This window comes from Camponotus floridanus, unplaced genomic scaffold (genome assembly GCF_003227725.1).
Source record: "Camponotus floridanus strain SB8 unplaced genomic scaffold, Cflo_v7.5 scaffold47, whole genome shotgun sequence".
NCBI classification, from domain to species: domain Eukaryota; kingdom Metazoa; phylum Arthropoda; class Insecta; order Hymenoptera; family Formicidae; genus Camponotus; species Camponotus floridanus.
The window spans coordinates 1,086,919-1,111,551 of record NW_020229625.1 but is presented as its reverse complement, the minus strand read 5'-3'; the positions used below and the strand labels follow the sequence as shown (position 1 = coordinate 1,111,551).

Here is a 24,633-nt window from a genome sequence, read left to right as displayed (position 1 = left end):
TTTACTTAAATTGCATTAAAGTATCTTAATCATGTAAGAACAAAAAATACATATGCGAAAATGTAATAAGCAATTTTATATGAAACAATAAACATTATATGTATGTAATTAATAATCGGTTATAGTTTTGAATAATAAAAAAATAAAGATATACATAAAAATATAAAAATAATAAAATATTTAATCGTCTTAAATTCTATATATCTTTAATATATTCTATAAACTGTGATATAAACTATATGATATATGAAATTATATATATCTTCTATGTAATATATTGCTATTACATAATATTTATAATAAAATTTTAGTATTATTTTTTGGTAATGTCGTTCTCTTCTAATTTTTTTCTTCCTGTTTTTTAGTTCTTCCTGTTCTTCTAGTTTTTATTTTTCTTCCTGAATATGTCTAAAACATTTAATAAAAAACTTAAAATTATAACTTCATTTCAAATCATATAATTATATCAAATATTTATATTTTAATTCAACATGTTTTACATTTTTTTGTCAGTGTAATACGAAATTATAACTATAAAGTCTAAAAATTTCATAAGAAAATATTTAGATAATATACAGCATTTTCTCAACATATTAAACAGAAAAAGTAACATATCTATTTGTTCAAGCTTAGTTATCGATTAAAATAAATTGATTAAAAGTAAAAATAAAAATAAAAATAAAAACTAATTAAATCAAATAATCTGATTAATCTGTAAGCAATTATGATGTTCCTAACAAATAAAATGTACATACTTCTTTTCATCTCTTTGAACTCTTACAGTAGCTTGAGACAGCCATTTAGATGTGTATTCTGCAATGTCATTATCTGTCAGATTATTATATTTTACACGAATAGCTTCTGTAATGCACATACATAAGTATTTTTTAATATAAATTGTAAATATTTTCTTATAAATATGTGTATATTTTAGACGAATTTTAAAGGAATTTCTAAATAGATACATGAATCAAGCAAGTTAATCAAAAATTATATTAAAGAGAACTTACGTATAATCATTTTAGAAAGATTTAAATCTTTGAAGCTACGCTTATTTTTTTTTCCTGTCCAGTTGAAATTTTGAGCTAAAGTGTCTGTTATTACTTTTTTCATAATATTTCGTATCATGGCATGTCCATCAACTCCACCAACAAGTTTTAAAACATTAAGCTAAAAAAATAAACAATGTTAAAAATAATATTAAATACTTTTATTGTTTAATAAATAATTAAATGACTTGTAAATACGTTAATAAATTGAGCCTTCTTTATTTTACAATTAGTAACAAAAAAATATGTCATTTATGAATTAGTGATAAGAAATGTAATCAAAAATTATTAAGCATTAAATTGTGATATAACTAACTCTATAGAAAAAAATTAACATCTATAATATAAAAATAAGAAATCTTTATCACATACAACTTTATCTTTAAATTCGATTTCCTGTAATTGATCTTCAAAGGATATTAATTCAGTAAGTGTAGAAATCGGGAAATGAATATCACATTCATCTTGACCATCATAAGAATGACAGGAAAATTGCATTTTCTCCTCTAGCATATTAATTTTGATTTCTATACCGTCTAATTTATATAATATTTTGTTCAATTTTCCTATAATCTGTTTCTTGAACTCTGGAACAAATATATATACACACATATATATATATATAATTTAATTAATGCTATTATTTGCTGCTAAATATCATACAATAATTATACATATATATACTTTATTTTTAACTACAGGGCCTTTTAGTAAAAAAAAGTAATAAATATAACAATAATTAACTTTTATAATAAATACCATAAGCAGACAAATCTTTCTCAGTATTTTCAGAAGAATCTTAAAGAATCTTTATATTATTCGTAGCAATTTGCTTGTTATTTCTATCTAAAAAATAAAAAATTAATAATTTTTGTTATAAGTCATGTATTTATAAATTTTAATTATAACTTACCATTACTGTTTGTAGGAATAATAATATTTTTTTCACGTAAAATATTTGTAATGTTTTGTATAGGCTCAATTACTTTATTAACAAAATTGCCTCTGTCAGGAAAAGGAGATTTTATGTTGTATTATATTTATTTTATTTTCTTTATTTTTTAAATAGATATCTTCTTCTAAAGAAGATGATAATATTTTTTTCTTTGCTTTTATACGTCTTTGCTTTTTATTTTGTTCTCTTAAATCATTTGAAGACATCCCAGTGTCATCTATATTTGACGTGTCTTGCGCTAGACTTAATTTTTGTAAACTTTCTTCATAAGTATCTAAATTATTAAAAACAAAAGAAAAATGTATACAATATTTATATATATTAAATGATAATTTATATAAAAAAAGTTCTCTTACTTGCTCCACCAAAAATTCTTTTTATTGGTAACTCTTCCCAATCAGATTTTTCTCGAGGCATCTCTCTTGCCAATATGGCCTTGTTAATGCGATATTTAGTTTTCATATGATTAGGCCATATACATGATAATTTATCGGCATTGCACCATTCTGAGGGTATAACTTGTAACCCGTCATGAAATTCCGCAATGATAAATTGGTACTTATCCATTTTTCTGTGATGTGAAATATTCCGTAAAACATATGTGTAGTTTACATTATTAAAAAAAAAATTATTATTTAACACAAAAATAAATTATTGAAAAAAAATTATTATATAACACACAAAAAATTATTATACAACACACATAAAAATAATTATCTATAACACATAAAAATTAATATATATAATTATATTGTATGATTAAGAGGAAATATTGCGAATGTATTTGCATGATTTCCAAAAGGAATTTTCCATGCTTTACCTAATAAATCTGTAATTGGCCATGAAAATATGCTATCATTATTTACTATCATTACTTTTATATTAAAATTACTGGATTTGTATGGTGATTCATATACATCTTTTATGTACTTAAGTTTCTTACCAATAAGCAAAAAATCTTTATTTTTTTGCACTATATTCAACATTAAAACATATTGACCGCTTTTCAAAAGACAACAATTATTATTTTGACCTTTACATTTTATATTAAACTTTTCATTTGACATCATTAAATATTGCAATTGAATATTATAATTATCTGGTACTGGACCATTGTTATGTAAATATTTATATGAATTTAATGTTTCATTATTAATACTTGACAGAAAAGAATTACAATTTTCAATTTCATTATATCTTTTATATAATTGTTGAAGCGGTTTTTCATTTTTACGTAATCGTTTTTTGATCGATGCCATATAGTTTTCAAAACGAAAAGCACTGAAATTGTCTAATGGACCATATGTTCTTACATCGGAACATATATGTAATAAATTATGTATATTATGCGACATGTATTGTTTACCATATAAAATTTCAAATGATATGACAAAATGATTTAGTAAAGATTCCGCAAAATTTATTAGTTCTTCATTTAAATTTGAACGTATAAGAATTGTGACAGCTATATGTAGAGTGAGAAAATGAAGATATATGTCTGGCTTTAATATATGTCTTAATACAATGGGTCCTGTGTATAATAAAAAATTTCTGAACTCTATTGCTTTCCATTGTTTGACATCTTTTAATGATCTGGGTTTTCTAACAAAATCGTTCGGTGTTGAATTTTTCAGCAAAATTAACAAGTGTGATATTTTATTAATAGATCTGATACTTAAGCGTACATTAAGTGGATCCTTTATCCAAAGAAGGATAATTTTTTTGACGACGCCTAAACATATAAGATGCATATAATCTAGTGGTGTGCTACTTATAGGCAAAAATCCAGGAATATTATTTAAAATAGAAAATCCAATCTGAAAATCTTGATAAGTATTAGCGGAAAATAGTTCATCTTTTCTAGAAGGAAATGTTTTTTTATATGGAAAGCAAACTCTACCATTAATATATTTCCCCTTAATCACACATTTCGTACAACTGTAAAATCCGGTATGGCCTTTTACACATAACACAAAAGATTTAGCAGGTGCGTCACAAATTAAACCAAACAATCTAATTTTGATTATGCTTTCATTATAAATATAATCATTATTAGTGAAATTAATTAAATCATCGACTAAGGCTCTCAGAAAAATATTAGAATCTGTAGGTTTTTTATAACCAAAATATGCACCAACGAGATATACTGTCTTATTGACAGTATTTGAACATAAAATGGTCCATAATGACGCTTGAGAAGATTTTGATAATGGCAAACCATCAATATTAATTAGTAAATTAACATATGTATTATTATCTTTTAATAGCATTTTCTGAATAATATCATTCAAACCAAAATATAAATATTCTCCTTCACATATTTTTGAAATATGCTGGGTTTTTCTTGGAGTTTTTAATAGTGTTCGTGCATCTGTAGGTAGATTATGCGAAGTATATTGCTTCAAAATTTTCAACAATTCATTACAAGCAGTGCGAGAAATATTGTGTGATACAGCCCATGTAGCTAATGCTTTATTTAATTCATCATCATTATTAGGTTTATGTATTTCATCATTTATAACAAAGTTATCATTATGATTATTATTATTATTATTATCATTATTAACATCTGAAGATGTAATTTTGACATGCACATTATTAATCATATCATTAACACTGTTTGTATTACATAAAGAAACTTCTTTATCAGTTGCTTTACACAATTCTACATTTGAAGTCTGTTTAGAAGAAGTATTGATAGTATGCCATTCCAAAATTTCTCTAGAAGATCCTGCAATATCTATAGCTGTTTGATTTGCAACAATCCGTCTATTGTGGCGTTTTGAAACAAGTTTTCTTTTATGTGTGTTCATATTTCTTCTACAATAAGTAAACTACACAAATTGTATTGCAAAAAATTTAAGAAGAAAACATTTAGAAAATAATTACAAGAAAATAAAACAAATATACGTATTTATATGTACATGTAAACGTATCTGAAATATAAATACTAATAAAATTAAAATATATATTTAAGTATATTTATAAAAATATATAAAAATATATAACAATATATACAATTATAGAATAAATATAAGAAATAAAATGTATAAAAGAATATATATAGAAAAATATAGAAATATATATATAGAAGGAAATGTAAGTGAATAACAAGCAGCCAAATATTTTATTAACTAGATACTACGGATTCCAAAAAGATATTGGCGATAATTTTTCGATTACGCCGGTCGAAAGAATAAAGTAAAAACTCAGCTCGATGGATCTTATTTCTCACTAAAACAATATAAGTTTCAATTTAGGTTAGGTTAAGTTAAATTAAATTGTAATTATTAAACAACCATATTCTGCTGGAAATGTAATAATGCCATTTTACATACGTGTTCCTTGCTTCGTTGCGCACTTAAAATAAAATTACTTGATTGATGTTTATTGCACTTGTCGCTAATAATCACCTATATCACCCGTGAACGAACCTCGCACTTCGCACTTTCCGAACTACACCCGCGGCGCCCGGCGCAAAATCTCTAAACAGCTGAACCATATACACACACACATACATATATATGTATTATGCGTCTATATATATATATATATATATATATATATATATATATATGTCTATAGGATAAACGTTTCAGTCTCAGCTCACGAAAGCAACAAAATATTTAAATATAAGTATAATTATTAATAATTAATAATATTATTAATAATTTTTATATTATAATTATAATAATTAATATTATATAAACTCATTCGTGTTTTATATAATAATGATAACATTAATAATTTTAAGATTGCTAAATTATAATAAAAAAATATGCAAATGCGTACACCAATTAAATTAATATATTATATTATTTTTACTATTTATAAAATTATAACAGTATATTTTCAATATTGCTGCAACATTATTACCACATTATTACAGCAATGTTCTATATTCATATTTCAGCAATATTGCTGCAATATTACATTGCAATATGCAAGATTGCAATATTGCTGCAATATTGCTGCAAGGTCCGTGTGGGAATATTTAAATATTGACGGACAGGTGCTGTTAAAATAATAAAATAATTAATTAAATAATTAAAATTAAATAATTAAAACAATGATAGAATATGTTATAAAATTCCTATTTATTTTTACTCAATTTTATAGAAAACTATGTTTCAAAATTTTTATTAAAATAAATTATGTTTCCAAATATGTTTAATAATTTATAATAATTGTAACCTGCATTGTGTGCTGGACATCCATCATGCATAAAAATGATGTTACGTCGAAATAGCGGCATATCGTCGATAGCAGCGGGAGGAAAAAGTAAATTTGGCAACTCATCGCGCAAAAATTCCAGATAATTTAGACCGTTTAATCTCTCCGGCAAGAATACTGGTCCAATCTAAGGATAATTATTTGGGCAAATAATGGGCAAATAATGGGCAAATAATTTTTCATAAAATGTACTTTTAATATTCAAATCGTGTAAGTTTTTTAAACGCGACCAGACATTATAAAAGTAAATTGTTACTAATAATTCGACTATCTCGCTGTAGCCACATTTTATTTTAAATTATTTTGTTACTTTTATCAAAAAGAAGGTGAATAAAATAAATAAATAGATCGCAAATACTTTCTCTCCGCTCGGTACGAGAGCATGGTATAAGCGCGGTAGTCGTCGCGCCACAGACTTCGCGCGCTTCGCCCCTGGCTTCCTCTTGTAGCTCCGCGCTGATTAATTGATTACAATAATTAATTGCGGCGAAATTATTCATGGGATCGAAAAATACTATTAGACATTTTTTCTTAAATTCTCCTTCTCTATCAAATGGCACTAAGCATATGCGATACTTTTTTAACACCCTGTATGTAGTACATAAAAGTATTAAGTACATATATAGTACATAAAAGTATTAAGGTAGAATAATCGAAAAATGAATATTTTATTAGGTATTTTATGGTTTATGTAAAATTAAGAAATGATTTCAAGCCTCATAACTCGAAAAGTACTCAATGAAGAAATACTTTATTATAGTGTTTTGAAAAGCTCTTGAGATAAGCTACAAGAATAAGTAATAAAAAATAGGGGGTTCCATTAAAAAAATTGAAGGTGGCCTTCATGTGACCTTCAAACAACTTTTCAAGATAAAACCAATGATACCATCTTATGTCTCCTTTCAAGCCATACAACTTTTGTCTGAAACATTTTTTCCTACAATCAAAATTAAAAAAGTTATTCGGGATCATCGATTAAAATGGGACACCCTGTATACAGGGTGTCCCATTTTAAGTGTCCATCCCAAATATCTCTCTCACTTTTTATTTTAGAGAAAAATGGTTCAGACATGTTTTGTATGGTTTGGAGGGAGCTATAAAATGGTATCATTGATTTGACCTTGAAGAGTCATTTGAAGGTCACGTGAAAGTCACTTCAATTTTTTTTTATTTTACCAGATATTTTATGATTTATGTAGAATTAAGAAATTATTCAAGTCTCATAACTCGAAAAATACTCAACGAAAAAATATTTTATTATAGTGTTTTGGAAAGCTCTCGAGGTCAGCTACAAGATTATGTAATTAAAAATAGGGGGTGCCATTTAAAAAAATTGAAGTGACCTTCACGTGACGTTCAAATGACTCTTCAAGGTCAAATCAATGGTACCATCTTATGGCCCCCTCGAAACCATACAAAACATGTCTGAACCATTTTTCTTTAAAATAAAAAATGAGAGAGATATTTGAAGTGGACACTTAAAATGGGGCACCCTGTATATTTTTTTTTGTAAATGTAGAGGAAAAAAATTCGATTTTATAACAGTAAGTTTCAGACTGTTACATAAAATTATATCTAGCATACTCATTTCATAAATGGCCTCTGTATATTTACCGAGCGTTGATCAAATATGTTAAATGATTTAATGTTTATAATTTTTATTAATAAAATTTTTTATTAATTTTTAAAAGAATTTGATACTCTATTATATTGTCATCGTGAAGATGTCCTCTTTGTGGTGTTATTACAGAGCCACCAACATTAAATATCCGTTCAACGGATGCACTACTTGGAAGTGCCGTATTATATTTAATAAAAGGTTTTTTAATTGCAGTATAATCATTTAACATACCAATGTTGCAATTACTCGATTTTAAAAATCGATATAATTCTTCTTGTACAGATTCAGCTTTTTTTATTTGCTGATCAAAAGTAGTCGTCGAGTTTTTCACAAAGATTTGGGGAACTTTCAGTAGAATGGATTCCTAATAAATCTTCTAAGTAATTTTTAGCGAGTTTCTTTTCTTCTCCATTTATCCAATTTAATTTAAATTTATGGTGCAAATAACTTGCAATAATAAGCTCTTCTTTTTCAAATAATGTGGAAAATCTAAAATTATATATGTTCAGCATTAATGAATAAATATTGTTCTTTATTTACAAAAAACAAACATATGCAAATTAATTTTAGTAAACTACCTTCGATTTAAACCTTTGATAGCTTGAATAGCTGCAATAAGTGATTCGCAATACGTAAATCCATCTTTCTGGAATTTTTCTAATTTTTCCTTTAAAGTTTCTAAGACCGATAATAAATATCCCATACCCAGATAGCCAAGCTTGATATGATATATTCAGCAAATAAATGCATCGCATGTATTATTATATATTTGCAGTATACTTGCTGACATCGAGATAGAATGCGTTACGAATGCAGCTATATGTCTGCTTCTATATGCAATTAACGAAGCAAATGGTCTGCAATATTGATATATTACGTTTTCTACATCATGTCAGCAATATGCTGACACGTTGCAATTAATTTGCTGTTATTAGCACATGAATTCATGTGAGTTCAACGTAACAGACATAATGCTGTCTCACCTGGTCTCTAGTTTGTTCAAATTAGTTGCTTCAACAATTATTGGCAACATGACAGCAACCTCATTGCATTTTGCTATCTGGGTATACATTCCTGTTTCGCTTTGCAATATATCTAAGGTTTGCGCTAAAGGTTTCATTACCTAAACCAAACAAAATGAAGAAGAAATATATATATATATATTTTACTAAACATATTATAATCATAATACATATTACAATTTCTACATATACATATATAACAATTTATCTGGAGATATACTGACAATATTCCTCTAGGAATTTAATTTCATTTTCTGTCAGTCTTTGTAAATTACAATAATCGAGACATTGATTAATTTTTTCGGGATCATTTTTTGAAAGTTACTATTTGCAGTACCGAATCATAAGTAAGTAGAGTTCCACCTACCAAGATGAAAAAAGAAAAAAGATGAAAAAAGTGTTATAAAAAATTATTTTAAAAAATACTTATTTATATGCTGAGTTGAATAAAACATAATAAAAATAGAAATGAATATCTTGATCAATGTGATTAATATTGAAAAATTATAAATATGCAACCAGGGACCCGGACCGAAAGCTTTTTTCAGTTCGGTTCCGGTTACGGTTTAATAAAATATCAAATAAGTGTTTCAGTTTCAGTTTCGGTTTCTTGACCAGTGAACAAAACCGAAACCGAAAAAATTACGGTTTTTTTTCGGTTATAGTTACTTGTACGGAAAGAGTTTAAAGTGTAATGATAAATTTAATAAAATGATTTTTTTAATATTTATTAAATTGTATATGTGCAGGTGACGAGAAATAAAAATTAAAAGTTATATTATTTAATATAATGTTTTATTTTATGCATATACATATATTTCTGAAAATATATTATAAAAAAATTAAGCATTTTTTATAATAAAATTTAGAGAGAAATTAAGTTAATTAAGGTCTTTTAACTTTTAATAAAGATAACTTAATAAAAAAATAACTTCTTCGCGATATCACGAATCAAGTGAGATCATTTCATTTGCAGCGCATTATAAATGTCAAGTTTTAAATGTTGTCATTTGCGCAACATCTGCGCAGACGAGTGTGTCGAATTGCAAATCCATTCAACGCACAGGCATACTTCAAATTAGTGTTCTATTCTATAGTGCACTCTAGACTTCTAGACAACAAAATTATTATTCAAATTACCATTCCGCTAGATTGTACTATAAAATTATCATTTGGATTAACTAGGTTCAAACCGACAGACTTATAATCGCGAATCTGATGACTTGAAACTTATAATAACTAACTAAATAGCAATACATCTATCATAAGCTTAGGATAGATGAAAAATGATAAAATCGTATCTTCAAAAGTAATTTTTATAAAAATATTTAACAAAATTTTATCTGAATTATGTAACACATTTTGATGCTACGAATTATCGTAAATAATATTGCAGTACCAATGTGTGAATAATAATGTTTGAACGAGTCCTTCGTAGAAAGAGAAAAAGAGGCAACAAATAATCGCAAAATCAACACAATAATAAGAATAAATAAACTAACTTAAAAAATAAATTCTCACTACAGACAAGTTATAAAAATCTTGGCGATATTTGCGTGCTCATCAACAAAGTTAGTATATATGCGCCGACTAAAATCGGGCTAAAATCCCAATTTTTATCGTTAATTATCTAGAATTGGCATTTTTTTAACATCTTTGGAACTACACATTCGTTTGTATTTAATGACAATGGTCTTTTTTCTTTTATATGTGATTTTCTGAAACATTTAAATTACAAATAAGAAGAAAGAACATATTATATATATATATATATATATATATATATATATATATATATATATATGTATATGTGTGTGTATTTACTTTTACATAATATTAACTATTAACAAATAAACTGAAAAAAACTTACGTCTCTTTTTCATGACAAAATATTCTGTTAGCTCTAACAAGCAATTGGTTTTCTAAAATATTTTCACCGATATTTGTCCGCAATGGAGACAAAATGAATTTTAATCCAGAGAATAATCGTTCTACACTGACTTGAGTGGCAGATACAGCTAGAACAGTCGTTGCTAATTTATATAATTCGGATTGATTTTGTTTCTTTTCATTCCAAAATTGTAATACATTTATTTTTCTATTAAGTCTTTTTTGTTCAATGTTGTATCTTTCAAGTTCAGTTTCTATTCGATACAAATCCGATTCTCTAGATGAATATGTCTTTGTTAAATTTTGCTGTCGTTCTTTGAGTTTCAAAAGATTTTCAAATTCATCATGTGTAGAAGCTGTTTCACTTGAATTTGAAGAACTTCCATTGAAATTTTCGTTTGATTCATTCATTGAATTATCATTGCGATTTAATGATATTATTTTGGCCCAAAGATGTTTTAAATGAATTTTAGCCCTTTCTAATTGTGTATTACTTAATAATACTTTGTATCGAGGATCCAAGTAAACAGCGGATAATAATATATCATTATTTATTAACTTCTGTTCGCGATATACCATTTGTTCTACGATAAAAGTAGCGAAAGGAGTTTGTACTGCCTCTGTTGCTACTTTTGTTTCAAACCAAACTCCAAAAAATTCACTTAAAGTCAATTGTTCTTTCTGAAGTTTTTTGGTACAAATTTTTGCCGGTCGCAAAGCTGTACATATCTCTTTAATTTTTGACCATTCAGTATCTTTTAGCCTTACAAAATTTTGAAATTTTGTTACAGATAGTTCTTCACAATAATCTTTTAGTAGTAACAGATTTCAAGCATATCTATAGTAGAACACCACCGAGTCGGACAATCAATTGTAGGCTTTTTCAAGTGTTGTTTCTTTATTAAATAAATAAACGTTTGAGTTCTTAATTTTTTTGCTAAATTTCTAGCTTTTAAAATTAACTGTAATATAGTCTTTGTTTTTTTTAAAGCATCATCAATTGCTAATTGTAAAGTATGAGCTGCACATCTAATACCTAAAAATTTTTATATTAAGTTAATAATAAGTATTAAATATTGATTATATTATTATTAAGAGAGAAATGATAAGTTCTGATTTAATATAGTGTAAAGTGTAAATAAAAAAAAAAGTATTATTACATATTATTACAAGTACAAGTATGTAATATTTATCATGTGCAATATATAATAAAACATTTATGTTTTATTAAAGATAAAAAGAAATTAAAATAAAACTAAGCTACGAGTTTCAAATTATTAGCAATGTAAATATAATATAAAATATAAACAATATAAAAACAAATTATATAAATATTTTTCAATAATTAAAATTTAAAATAATAGTTATTAATTTAAAAGTTCTTTACCTGTTAAAGTTAAAATATTATTTTGAAAATTAGAATTTATATCACTTTCAATATTCTCAAAAACGTTTAAGTAATCTGTTTCATCTGTTTCGTCATCTTTCTCATCTTTTTCTAAATATATATCACAATCGATGTTATTTGTATTGTCTTCAGACTCTTCAGTTTGTTCTAAAATGTTATCACAATCTTCATCTGAAGCTAATATTCTTACTGCTTTTAACATATTGGCACCGTTATCGGTTGTTATAGTATATATTTGGTCTAAAGATATATTAAAGGAAGAACATACATTTTTAATAATTGCTTTTATATATTCACCTATAATTAATAAGAAATGTTTTTATTAAAAAATATACACACATATATTGTACATATATTAATATTAAACATAACTATATAATATTGATTACCTGTATGTTTTTCTTTTAGTTCTTTTAATGCTAATGTTCTTAATATAATTTTTGAATTTTTAATGTATTGAATATTTATTCCAATAAATGATCTATCTAATCGGGTAACAGCATCGACTTTTAACGAAATTAAAATATTTTTAGTATCTTCAGATATTTCTTCTCTTATTCTATCAGCTTCTTCAAATACTTTTTTTTGTATAGATTCTGATGAAATAGAGAATTTCTGTTTATTTTTTTCTTCTATTGCATACTTAATTGGATTTATAATATTTTGAAATCCTGAATCGTTCAAAATATTGAATGGTCTTCCATTTACTGTCACCAGTTCTACGCAACTATTTTCGAGATCTTTCCTCGTCATATTTAATTTTATTGTATTTATCTCATTTATTTGTGGTTGTATTTTTTTCTGCTTTTTTTGCAATATATTATCAACTTTCTTACATTGATTTAAAGAAACTTCAAAATATTCTTCTTGGAATTCATGATTCCGCATCAAATGTTTTTTCAAATTTGTACCGTGATTACCCTTACATAACATATTTAATTAAAAATTAAAAAGAAATTAAAAATTTATAAATATATATGTTAATAAATATATAAATTATATATATATATATATATATACATATATATATATATATGTCAAAAGTTAGTTTTAATATTTCATACCTATATAAATAAGAAAATAAAAATAATACCTTTAGTGATATTTTACAAATAATACATTGTGATGTGTCTTCTACTTTATCATAAATAAAATGTTTATGTGCTTTGTTACTATGTTTTCTACCCATGATTTTTAATTTTAAAAAGAATTAATATACATATATCTTAATTTTTCAAACTGACAGATTTAAAAACTGATTTAATAAGTATATTTCGGTTTTGCATATAACACACTTCACTTCTGATTTAATGAAATAGTTTTCTTTATAAAGTTTAATTTTCTGAACCTGGAAAAATAATTATAACCTTTTAAAATCATGTCTCACTTATACATATAGTATTCTGCTATCAATTATTTTAATTTTTAATATGAAAACTTATAAACATTAATTGTAAGAATGAAATCAGATATCATAGAAAAAGTATTTCACAATAAATATAAATAATTGATTTATTACTTTAGATAAATATAAAATTGAATTAACTAACTTATGAAAATGTATATAAGACAAACTCAAAATAAATTCAATGAACAATAGATACCAAACGTGAAAGAATTGCAACAAAGCGTAACGTAATGTAATTCTGACATAAAAAGTACTAATATCTCGTACTAATATCGATATGAAATGATGCAACAGTTTATCACGTCACAACAGGTTATCCGACAAGTACTGACAACCGACATTTTTAAGCACAATGCAAAGCAATATGAGAAATACCTACTGAAGTATGAAAGATAATGATTGGCTATCATATTATTTCTTAGGGCTATGGTTACATAGCACTGCTGAGCCAATGAGCATCGAGCATTAAGTCGCCATATTGATTCAACTATAAAGAACAGATTTATACATATATAGATTAAGAACCGGAAAAAGAACCGAAAAAAACTATTAACCATAAATAATATTATTGGTTCGGTTACGATTTCGGTGTTATAAACTTTGTAAAATTTGGTTTCGGTTCCGGTACCGGTTCATCTAAAAAAAGGGTTATGGAACGGTTTTCGGTTTCAATTCCGATTCGGTCCGGGTCCCTGTATGCAACTTATTTGATCATACGATTGGTGACAGTTGTAATGCTTTTCATTATTGTGTCGAGAGAATAATATATTTGAGATATTTATATATAAGCCAAGTGATTTGTATATAAATCTCACAAATATTATTTTTCCGATACAGACGATAAAAATCGTTACGTCTATCATAAAATACGATCGAATAAATCTTATATCTTATATTTACTATCTAACACAATAAGAAATATTTTTACCCTTTTATATTAATAACAGGAGTTTTTAAATAGACGCCACAAGTTTCTTTTATTTTATCTGATATTTGTGTAGATTGATTCTGTTTATTCCATAATTTGGTTAACGTGGCAAATGTCAATCTATATAGCTTTTTTGTATTGAATATCATTATCTTTCTCAGAATCTTTTATTGCGACAAGGTTTAAAGTGTGACTCACACATGTATGATGTGGCGGAAGAGTAAGTAAACTTTCTGCATCTCTATCTTCTATATCGTCTGTAATTAAAAGATTACTTAAATCGTGAAATTCTACAGCAATTGATGTTTCATCCTCATCTTTTTCAAAAGTCCTAAAAAAATATTATTTGTATTATGTGACAAAAAGGATGTATTATGTGACAAAATGAATATTAGCGAAAGAATTATTGTATTTGTACGTGTAAAAAATGTAAATAATATACTAAATATATTTTTCTTGAAAAATTTTACCAAAAAGCTTTAACAAAATTCGTTCCATTGTCGGTAGTTGTACAGCACTTTATTTTGGATATGATATTTGAGGAAGACTGAATTAATTGCTCGAGCTAAAACATTGTATGTATATTTGCCTTTAATCCTACGGCAAACTAATGCAGCCGATTCTCTCTCGAAAGTTACAGAATTCACCCAATGAATAGTTCCCAAGTAACTCCTACAAATTTAGATTTTAATTTATAAAAAATATAAACAAATTACAATACAATGAAAAATAAAAATATAAAATGTCATTAACTTTTTTGCTTTGCTCCACAAATCTGCTGTCGTCGCAACTAGTTCAACTCTGTCAATTCTTTTTCAAGTATAGCCTTCATTTGATGATATGTTTCACAAAATTTGTCTCTTAATGTTTTTCTGCACATTATACGAATATGTAAAGGAAGTCCAATTCTAAGCAAATTAATGAATGCTGGACTGTCTACAATGGAAAGAGGTTGAATATCTTCGATAACAAAGCGTAATATAGCTTTATCTAGTGCTTTTTGAACAATTGCTGTGCTTCCAGAACCCCAGCTCTCTAATATTTGACATTTATTTGGAATGTTATTCAGAAGACCTTCACTTGGACGTTTATTTGCTAATTTCAGTTTTGCTTTATCTATGTTCTCCAACAGATGTGAGTGTTTTGCCTATTAATTTTATTTATCTGTTAATATCATATATCATACATACAGGGTTGGGAAAGTTACTTTTTAAAAGTAATTCGTTACCGTTACCGTTCTTTTTTCTAAGAAGTAACTCGTTACCGTTACTCGTTACCAATTTTCAAAAGTAACTCGTTACCGTTACCGTTACTTAAAAATAACGCGTCGTTACAATTTTCGTTACTTTTTGAATATAGGTTTGTTAAATATTACAAGGTTTATTTTAATCTTTCCTCCTGCACAAAATTTATAGACAAAGGCAAAATTTTTTTCGTTGCTAAGATTTGGTCGAAATTGAAAAACTTTAGAATATGCCGGCCATGGAATTTCACATTCCATTTCCTTTGAAGATTGAGATGTACTTGTTTCTTCCATTATTTTTTATTTTTTACTATAATCTTCAGATTAAGATACAAATATCTTTTTGAGATTGAATATCAATACGTATGCCATGTGGAAAATGACTATAATGCCGGCAAACTAAGCAGCTTATGCGAGCACGTGCTTGCACACTATTATAAGAAACAAAAGTTATTACAAAATCTCAAAGATGAGATTTTTCTCATAACATTAAGAAATATAATTCCGTCATTATAATTCCGACAAACATCTATACACTTCACAATTATTAATGTTTTAAGACTTTGAAGTTACCGACTTCGAAAAGCAAAACAAAATCTAACCTGATTTTTACATACAATGCGTTCAGTAAAACAACTGCTCGTTGTCTTATCAACACTTGTTGATTTGGTTCTAAAAGTAAGAGTCATTCACGTTCGACTGTTATTCTATGTTCCGAAATTCGTTGCCAGTATTGATGAATGCAGCTTTTGTTTACTTCTTTTTCTTTCACATGTGCCCAATGACGCGTACATATCATTCTGCATTCCACACATTTCGTTGAATAAAAATTACACAGTAAATTTGCAAAAAGTAGCGATAAAAGTAACTGTTAAATTCGTTACTCGTTACCGAAAAATGTAACGAAGTTACTTTTTTCGTTACAAACGAAATTTGTAACGTCGTTACCGTTACAGTTACCAAAAAAAGTAACTGTAACGGTAATGACGTTACAAGTAACGCGTTACTTCCCAACCCTGCATACATATATACTATACAAAAAAGAAAGAAAGAAAAAAGGAGAAAAAGAGATAAAAATAATATATCAATATAGTCTTGATATTTTAAATATGTACATAAATAATTTCATAATAAATAGAAAAATAGCATAGTAAAAATTTCTTTGGAAAGTAAAAAACATTTTTACAAAAAATCTCACGAAAAAAGTTAAAATTTATAAGGCTAATATTGTGTTAACATTTGTTTCCATTAAAAAAGAGAATTTTCATGCATATTTTTCCAAATTATAAAATAAAATAGAATAATAAAAAAGAAATAAAAAAGAATAAAATTATAACTTAGATAATTTCTAAGTATCTAAATTGAAAAGAACTGTTAAATGCATTCAAATCATGCAATATTTTTGGTACCTACTTTTTTATACATTTTTAAATTTAAGTTTGAATGTTATACAATTATGTATTGTTTCTTAATATTATTATGTATCGTTTCTTGAAAATCTAAAAATTTAAAATTAAAAATTTTAAAAATTAAAATTAAAAAAAAAGAGTAAATAATTAAAAATATAACTTTCTAATGTTATTATTTAATTTTATTGTAATTTATAATATATATTAATTTATTTAATATTAATTTATTTTAATTATTTATTTAATATTGGTTTTTATGTAAAAAAGTTTTCATGAAATACATTCTTTCAATTTTATTTTAAATAAGAAATGTATAGATTATTATATCCATTACATTATATATTTTGTATATATCCATGATAATATAATTTGTACAGATTCATTAATTTAAATAAAAGAAAAATTTGATTGTACAAGTCTTTACAAAATCACTATTTTCTTTATGAAATAAACATTCCTCACAATAAACAGATTATTATTTGCTTGGTATTTATTATTATTCATTATAATTTTCAATTCATATTTACTTTTTAAGACTACTTTTTAAGAATCACAATTATATAAAGGACTAAATTTGATAGGGATATAATAACCTATAAATACCAAAAATAATTATTAATAAAATAAAATTTCGTTAAAAATATTTTTCTATAAAAATATATTAATATTGAATAAAAACTTACACTTATATGTTTTTCTTAAATTTGACGTTGAAGTTTTACTTGCATGAATAATTTTTCTGCCAATTTTGCACAAAAATGCCCAGTTTTTCTCATTTTTCAGAAGTTTTTGTTGCAATTCAAACACTTCTGCATATACTGGCCATGGCATTTTATTAATATTGTCTGAAGATTGAGATGTCTCCATTGCAAACTTTCTAAATACAGGGTGTTTACGACAATTAATCGGATCTTTGATCGGACTGAGCAGTGGTACTCAGTGATAGACTTTCTAAATTTCCCTAGACTAATCCGGATCAATGATGTGTAGAGAACCTCTAGGAGAGAGAATGGACAATTGATCAAGCTTTTTCATGATTGGCTGGCAGAAAATGTATCAATTTTAGCTATTGCGACGCCAATGCAAAATATGATGACACACAAATAGGACACACATGACACACATATATTAACCTATTTGTGTGTCATCATATTTTGCATTGGCGTCGCAATAGCTAAAATTGATACATTTTCTGCCAGCCAATCATGAAAAAGCTTGATCACATGTCACATGATCAGTTGTCCATTCTCTCTCCTAGAGGTTCTCTAATGATGTGTCTCTGAAGTAATCGAATTAGATTAACTTATTCTTATTTTATAGAAAACATCTTATTCCAGTAAAATACATTTGTTTATTAATATACAGGGTGTCAATTAAGTCCCGGGACGGCTGAATATTTTCTCATGTAAGGTATTTTTGAAAAAGGTCAAGGTCATTTCTGAAGTAATTTTCAATGAGGAATTCAACGGTGACCTTCAATTTGACCTTGAGCTTGACCTTCAAGGTTATTTGAAGGTCAAAATGTTTTTTTAAAATAGGAACCCCTATTTTTGATTGTATATTCTTATAGCTGACCTCGAGAGCTTTCCAAAACACTATAATAAAATATTTTTCCCTCAAGCATTTATCGAGTTATGATGCTTCAAATCATTTCTTAATTTTACATAAACCGTAAAATATCTTGTAAAATATTCACTTTTCGATTATTTTACCTTAATACTTTTATGTACAAAATAATGAGAGGAATCAATTGGCGTAAAGAAAACATATAGTTGTTTTTAAGAAAAAATATGGAATTGTTAATTGCAAATTCCATATTTTTTCTTAAAAACAACTATATGTTTTCTTTACGCCAATTGATTCCTCTCATTATTTTGTACATAAAAGTATTAAGGTAAAATAATCGAAAAGTGAATATTTTACAAGATATTTTACGGTTTATGTAAAATTAAGAAATGATTTGAAGCATCATAACTCGATAAATGCTTGAGGGAAAAATATTTTATTATAGTGTTTTGGAAAGCTCTCGAGGTCAGCTATAAGAATATACAATCAAAAATAGGGGTTCCTATTTAAAAAAAACACTTTGACCTTCAAATAACCTTGAAGGTCAAGCTCAAGGTCAAATTGAAGGTCACCGTTGAATTCCTCGTTGAAAATTACTTCAGAAATGACCTTGACCTTTTTCAAAAATACCTTACATGAGAAAATATTCAGCCGTCCCGGGACTTAATTGACACCCTGTATATTTGATAAATAAAGATATATTAATTAAAAGAATAATAAAGTATCTTCTATAATTTCTTATGATGTTTTTCACAATTTTTTTCGATCAGCTCGACCGCAATTTCTTTCGATGACTATTAATCTAATTCGATTACTTCAGAGACACATCATTCTGAATACCACTGACACATCTATCGCTGAATACCACTGCTCAGTCCGATCAGAGATCCGAATTGTCGTAAACACCCACAATTACACACATGTATATATAAGATAGCGATTGTACACTCGGCAACCAAAATGGCTAATTGCTATAACGATAAACGTAAAACGTAAACGTAAGCTGAAGAACCAATGAGAATATTGCTTTAGCTTTATGTATCCTAGAAGACGATAGAAATGATGATAAAGTTGGCCGTAAGCAGAAGTAACTAGGATTTCAATCAGTTAAAATCCTAGTTACTTCTGCTTACAGTCAACTTTATCATCGTTTCTATCGTCTTCTAGGATACATAAAGCTAAAGCAATATTCTGATTGGTTCTTCAGCTTACGTTTACGTTTTACGTTTATGGTTATGGCAATTCATGTGCGAAAGCCTTTGACACCTGAATTTGTCCGTGTCAAGGTATATTCGGACGACGTACTTCCACTCTATTATAATTGCGCGTCATGACTATTTAATATCTGGCAACGATGTTTCAAAGCGATTTTACGCAAAATTCAAACTAATGTGTGACATATCTGAAAAAGTGGTTATATGTCAAATATGTCAAAATGTATATGATTAGAAAATAAGTAATGCACATTAATTATATAAAATATTAAAATAAAATACATTAAATATATAAAAAATATAAAGTGTGATATGAATTATACATATTAAGTTTTTATATTTGAACACCACGCTCGTCCTCAAATCTGTGACACACAATAAAAAACTGGCATTAATATGTGTAATTCATATCACGCTATATTTTTTATATATTTAATGTATTTTATTTTAATATTTTATATAATTAATGTGCATTACTTACTTTCTAACCATATACATTTTGACATATTTGACATATAACCACTTTTTCAGATATGTCACACATTAACACTTAGCATTTAGCAAAATGACGGTAGCACCAGTGCTGTATAGCAAGGTGCTTACGTATATCAAATAAATTTTAATATAAATGAGAAATGATGAATTTGAATGTATATATATATATATATATATATATATATATATATATATGTATGTGTAACGTATATTGTGAGGACATTTTCATTGAACAACCGTATATTATGTAGACCAAGCGTCATTATGAGGTACTCATAATATTTTATACACAACGTATATTATGAGAACCGGATCTCACAATTTCTTTACCGATTTTCGTACATTATGAGTACCATCTTTGAAAGTATACAAAACGTGTATTATGAGGACTTCTTTATTTATATGTACTGTATATTGTGAAGACTATATAAACACATCCAATTTACTTTGTAATGATTCGCATGTAATAAAATTTGATTTGAAGGTTATCTATTATTTTGTATAGTTTAAAGCATATGAAAAGATATTATATAGGAAAAAATTTGTACAGACAATTACAACACATTTTTACATAAAACATAAATAAATGATTTGAAATAGCGATATATAAGATAATATTTTTAAAATAGCTCGAGAAATTGACCAAAAAGATCTTATTTTGTAAATTACAATCTGTCATAACTTTAGTGGAAAATGTAAAAATGTGATTCACGTTATAAAATATTTTAGTGTTCCGAGAAATTGTGAATTGGAAAGTTTTATTCTGCGACTCGCTATCTACCATTGTTTTAACATAAAAATGCAAAAAACGTACGTCTTCTTATAATCATAATATGATAACAAAATAATCAATACATATTTAAATTTTTTTTATTTGCGTAGTTTGACCGTTAACTGTATCGACATATGTCCGCATACTTTGAGTGCTCAGGAAAAATCTGCAATCGATAACGAAGGATCTGAATCACCGAGATTCCTTTATTTACACGTAGAGAAAATCATTTGATCTAGATGTTGAAAACAATGCGTTTACTTGCCGAAAAATTCACTACGGTGACAGCGTTTCTGCCAAATTTATGATGGTCGAAAAAATTGGAAAAGTCCCGGTGTTAAAGGATTAAACAGAAATAGTGATTTTCGGAATCATAGCCTTTCAATAACACTAAAAATTGTCGATCGAGAGTGTCTTATCCTCTGCATTGCAATGATTTTATGTAAAATGAAAAAAATATACCGGTCTTCTTACTATACGATAGGTCAATATATTATATTAAAATATATTTTTTTCTAATTTATGCTTAATTTGAGATAATGATTTATATTATAATATTTTTTTCTATAATACAATAAATTATCTATCAATTGATCTTATTGTACGAATCGTTATCTAACATTGTTTTCAAGTAAAATGTAAAAAAACAACTGGTTCTCTTAAAGTACGATAGGCCAATACATATCTAAAAAGTTTTTTTAAATTTATACTTAAACGGCTTTAGATAGCGATTTCAGGAATCATACTTTAAAAATTATCGAGCAGAAGTTTCTTGCTCTGAAATTCTCTATCATATCTATTATTATTTTAATGTAAAATGTAAAAATATATACCGGTCCTCTTAATATACGATGGGCCGATGTATATTAAAATATAGGTTTTTTCTAATTTACGTTACGTTTAAACGGCTTGAGATAGCGAATTATGAAATAGTTCAACAAATTTTCTTATCGAAAGATCTTATACTACGAATTGTTATCTGTTCTCTGTTATAGTTTTAATAAAAAATGAAAAAAAACCTATATTATCGGTCTTTTTACAATGTAGTTTTTTCTTACAATTTATGCCTAAAGAGTTCGAAACAACGACTTCCGGAATAATACCTTGTTTAGAGCTCTAGAAATTCCCAATCAAAATGCAAAATGAAAAAAAATGTATTTTATGATACGATATGTTAATAAAATCTAACTTTTTTCTAATTTATGCCGAAACTTGTTAAGATAGCGATTTTATGAGATAGAAGTTTTTTGGTGGTAAAAGAATTTTGCAATTAAAAGATATACTGCGAATCGCAATTTACCATTATTTTACTGCAAAATGAAAAAAAAACATACCGGTACTCTTACTATACGACAGGCATATACATTATATATTAAAATAGTTTTTTTTCTAATTTCTGCTTAAGACTTGAAATAACGATTTATGTGATTTTTCAGTAGTACAATAAACTGTCTATCAAAAGATCTTATTCTACGAATCGTAATCTATCATTGTTTTCAAGTAAAATGTAAAAAAAACAACAGGTCCTCTTAAAGTACGATAGGCCAATATACATATATGTAAAAAGTTTTTTTCAATTAATACTTAAACGGTTTAAGATAGCGATTTTCGGAATCATAGTGCTAAAAATTACCGATCGAGAGTGTCTTATCGTGCAAATTGTAATTATTTTACTGTAAAATACAAAAAATATACCGGTTCTCTTACTATACGATAGGTTAATATATTATATATGTACTAAAATATGATTTTTTCTAATTTCTGCTTAATTTGAGATAATGATTTGTGTGATAATATTTTTTTCCGTGGTATAATAAATTATCTATCAAAAGATCTTATTCTATGAATCGTTATCTATCATTGTTTTCAAGTAAAATGTAAAAAAACAACTGGTCCTCTTAAAATACGATAGGCTAATATATATCTAAAAAGTTTTTTTCAATTTATACCTAAACGGCTTAAAATAACGATTTCCAGAATCATATGCTTTAGATAATTGTAAACATTAGCAGTCAAAAGTTTCTTATTTAGCAAATGTTTATCTATTTTAATGTTAAATGTAAAAATATATGCTAGTCCTTTTAATATACTATCGTATATCGGCCGATATACATAAAACATAAGTTTATTTTTATAATTTATGTCTAAAAGGCTCGACATTTATGGAATAATATTTTTTCTGTTCGACAAATTTTTTATCGAAAGATCTTATTCTGCGAATCATTATCTACCATCGTTTTAAAGTAAAATGTAATATCAGTTTTTTTTTATATATATGGAGAAAAGAATAATTTTTTAAGTAATTAAGTAATTACAATATCCACGTGTAATCTTGTCTTATTATGACAGGAGCTGTTAATTATTAATCTGATCCGATTTAGATGGCTAGCTCACTTCAAGCCGCCTAGCCACCTAGCCGCCTAGTGACAAAAATTCTAATCTGTACATCCGTGCATCCCTGGAGATTGACATAATTTTTTTGATATTTGGACTTTAGGCTACTATATCTTTATTTATATAGCACGCAGGGAAAAAATAAACATATCTTTATTATATATTTTGAATACACGGTGTCGATTGAGCCTACTTTTAAATCGATCGGCTCTATCGTTATTGAGATCCGAAAATCTCGGTTCGTCTCAACTTACGGTCTCGCGTAAAGAGACACGTGCGGTCTCGCGCAAAATTCGCGCTGCGCGTGAACTTGGCGTGAGACACCGTGTCTCTTGATAAAACAAACAGCCGGTCCTCTTAAAATACTATAAACTAATATATAAAGAATTTTTGAAATGCTTCTATGCTTAAGCGATTTAAGGTAACGATTTCAAGAATTATGCTGTAAAAATTATCGAGTGAAAGTTTCTTACTCAGGAAATCTTTATCTACCATTATTTTAATGTAAAATGTAAAAATATATACCGATCTTCTTAGTGTACAATAAGCCGATGTATATCAAAATATAGGTTTTTTTCTAATTTATGTCTAAAAGATTTGAGACAGTGATTTCCCGAACAATATCTTGTTGAGAATTTAAGAAATTATAGATTGAAATACAAAATGCAACAAAATATACCAATCATTTTATGATATTTGTTAAAATATAATTTTCTTTCTTATTTGTACCAAAAGTTATAAGACAGCGATATAGAATTTTTTTGTGTTCTAGAATTTTTCAATTAAAAGATCTTATCCTGTGAATCGCAATCTGCCATAATTTTACTGCAAAATGCAAAATAAACATACCGGTCTTCTTACTATACGATAGAGCGATATATATTAAAATATAATTATTTTTCTAATTTATCTAAACAACTTAAGATAGTAATTTATATGAAATAAATTTTTTTTATGGTTTTAGAAATTTTCAATTAAATGGTATTTTACGAATCGCAAATTGTCATCGTTTTTATGTAAAATGCA

General features: G+C 26.4%; 1 protein-coding gene and 1 long non-coding RNA gene across 3 annotated transcripts; both read right to left on the bottom strand.

The window, feature by feature from the left end:
* Positions 1–331: 331 nt before the first annotated feature.
* On the bottom strand, positions 332–2,634 carry LOC105256808. The gene is made up of 7 exons (XR_003123302.1): positions 2,361–2,634; positions 1,963–2,278; positions 1,809–1,895; positions 1,422–1,636; positions 1,011–1,170; positions 756–813; positions 332–408 (listed from the first exon to the last, which is right to left on the bottom strand). It is a non-coding gene; the product is annotated as an uncharacterized LOC105256808 (long non-coding RNA).
* A 7,144-nt stretch (positions 2,635–9,778) lies between these two features.
* Positions 9,779–12,593, bottom strand: LOC112639123. Of its 2 annotated transcripts, XR_003123304.1 has the most exons (4): positions 12,568–12,593; positions 12,158–12,418; positions 10,751–11,806; positions 9,779–10,598 (listed from the first exon to the last, which is right to left on the bottom strand). XR_003123304.1 is itself a non-coding variant. In XM_025412080.1 (3 exons), the coding sequence occupies exons 2-3, from the start codon at positions 11,347–11,349 to the stop codon at positions 10,511–10,513; spliced, it is 687 nt and encodes a 228-aa protein (XP_025267865.1). In that variant the 5' UTR covers positions 11,350–11,806; positions 12,158–12,454; the 3' UTR covers positions 9,779–10,510. The 2 variants fall into 2 exon arrangements, 1 of the variants encoding a protein (XP_025267865.1); XM_025412080.1 differs by lacking the exon at positions 12,568–12,593 and having other exon boundaries at positions 12,158–12,454.
* Positions 12,594–24,633: the final 12,040 nt, after the last annotated feature.

What these genes read in the sequence shown, in the direction of transcription:
- LOC112639123 (XM_025412080.1), bottom strand. Translation starts at nt 11,349, where the DNA reads ATGGTATATCGCGAACAGAAGTTAATAAATAATGATATATTATTATCC. An exon ending in TTTTGTCATGAAAAAGAGAC is followed by an intron (nt 10,599 to 10,750) that starts GTAAGTTTTTTT and finishes TAAATGTTTCAG; the next exon opens with AAAATCACATATAAAAGAAA.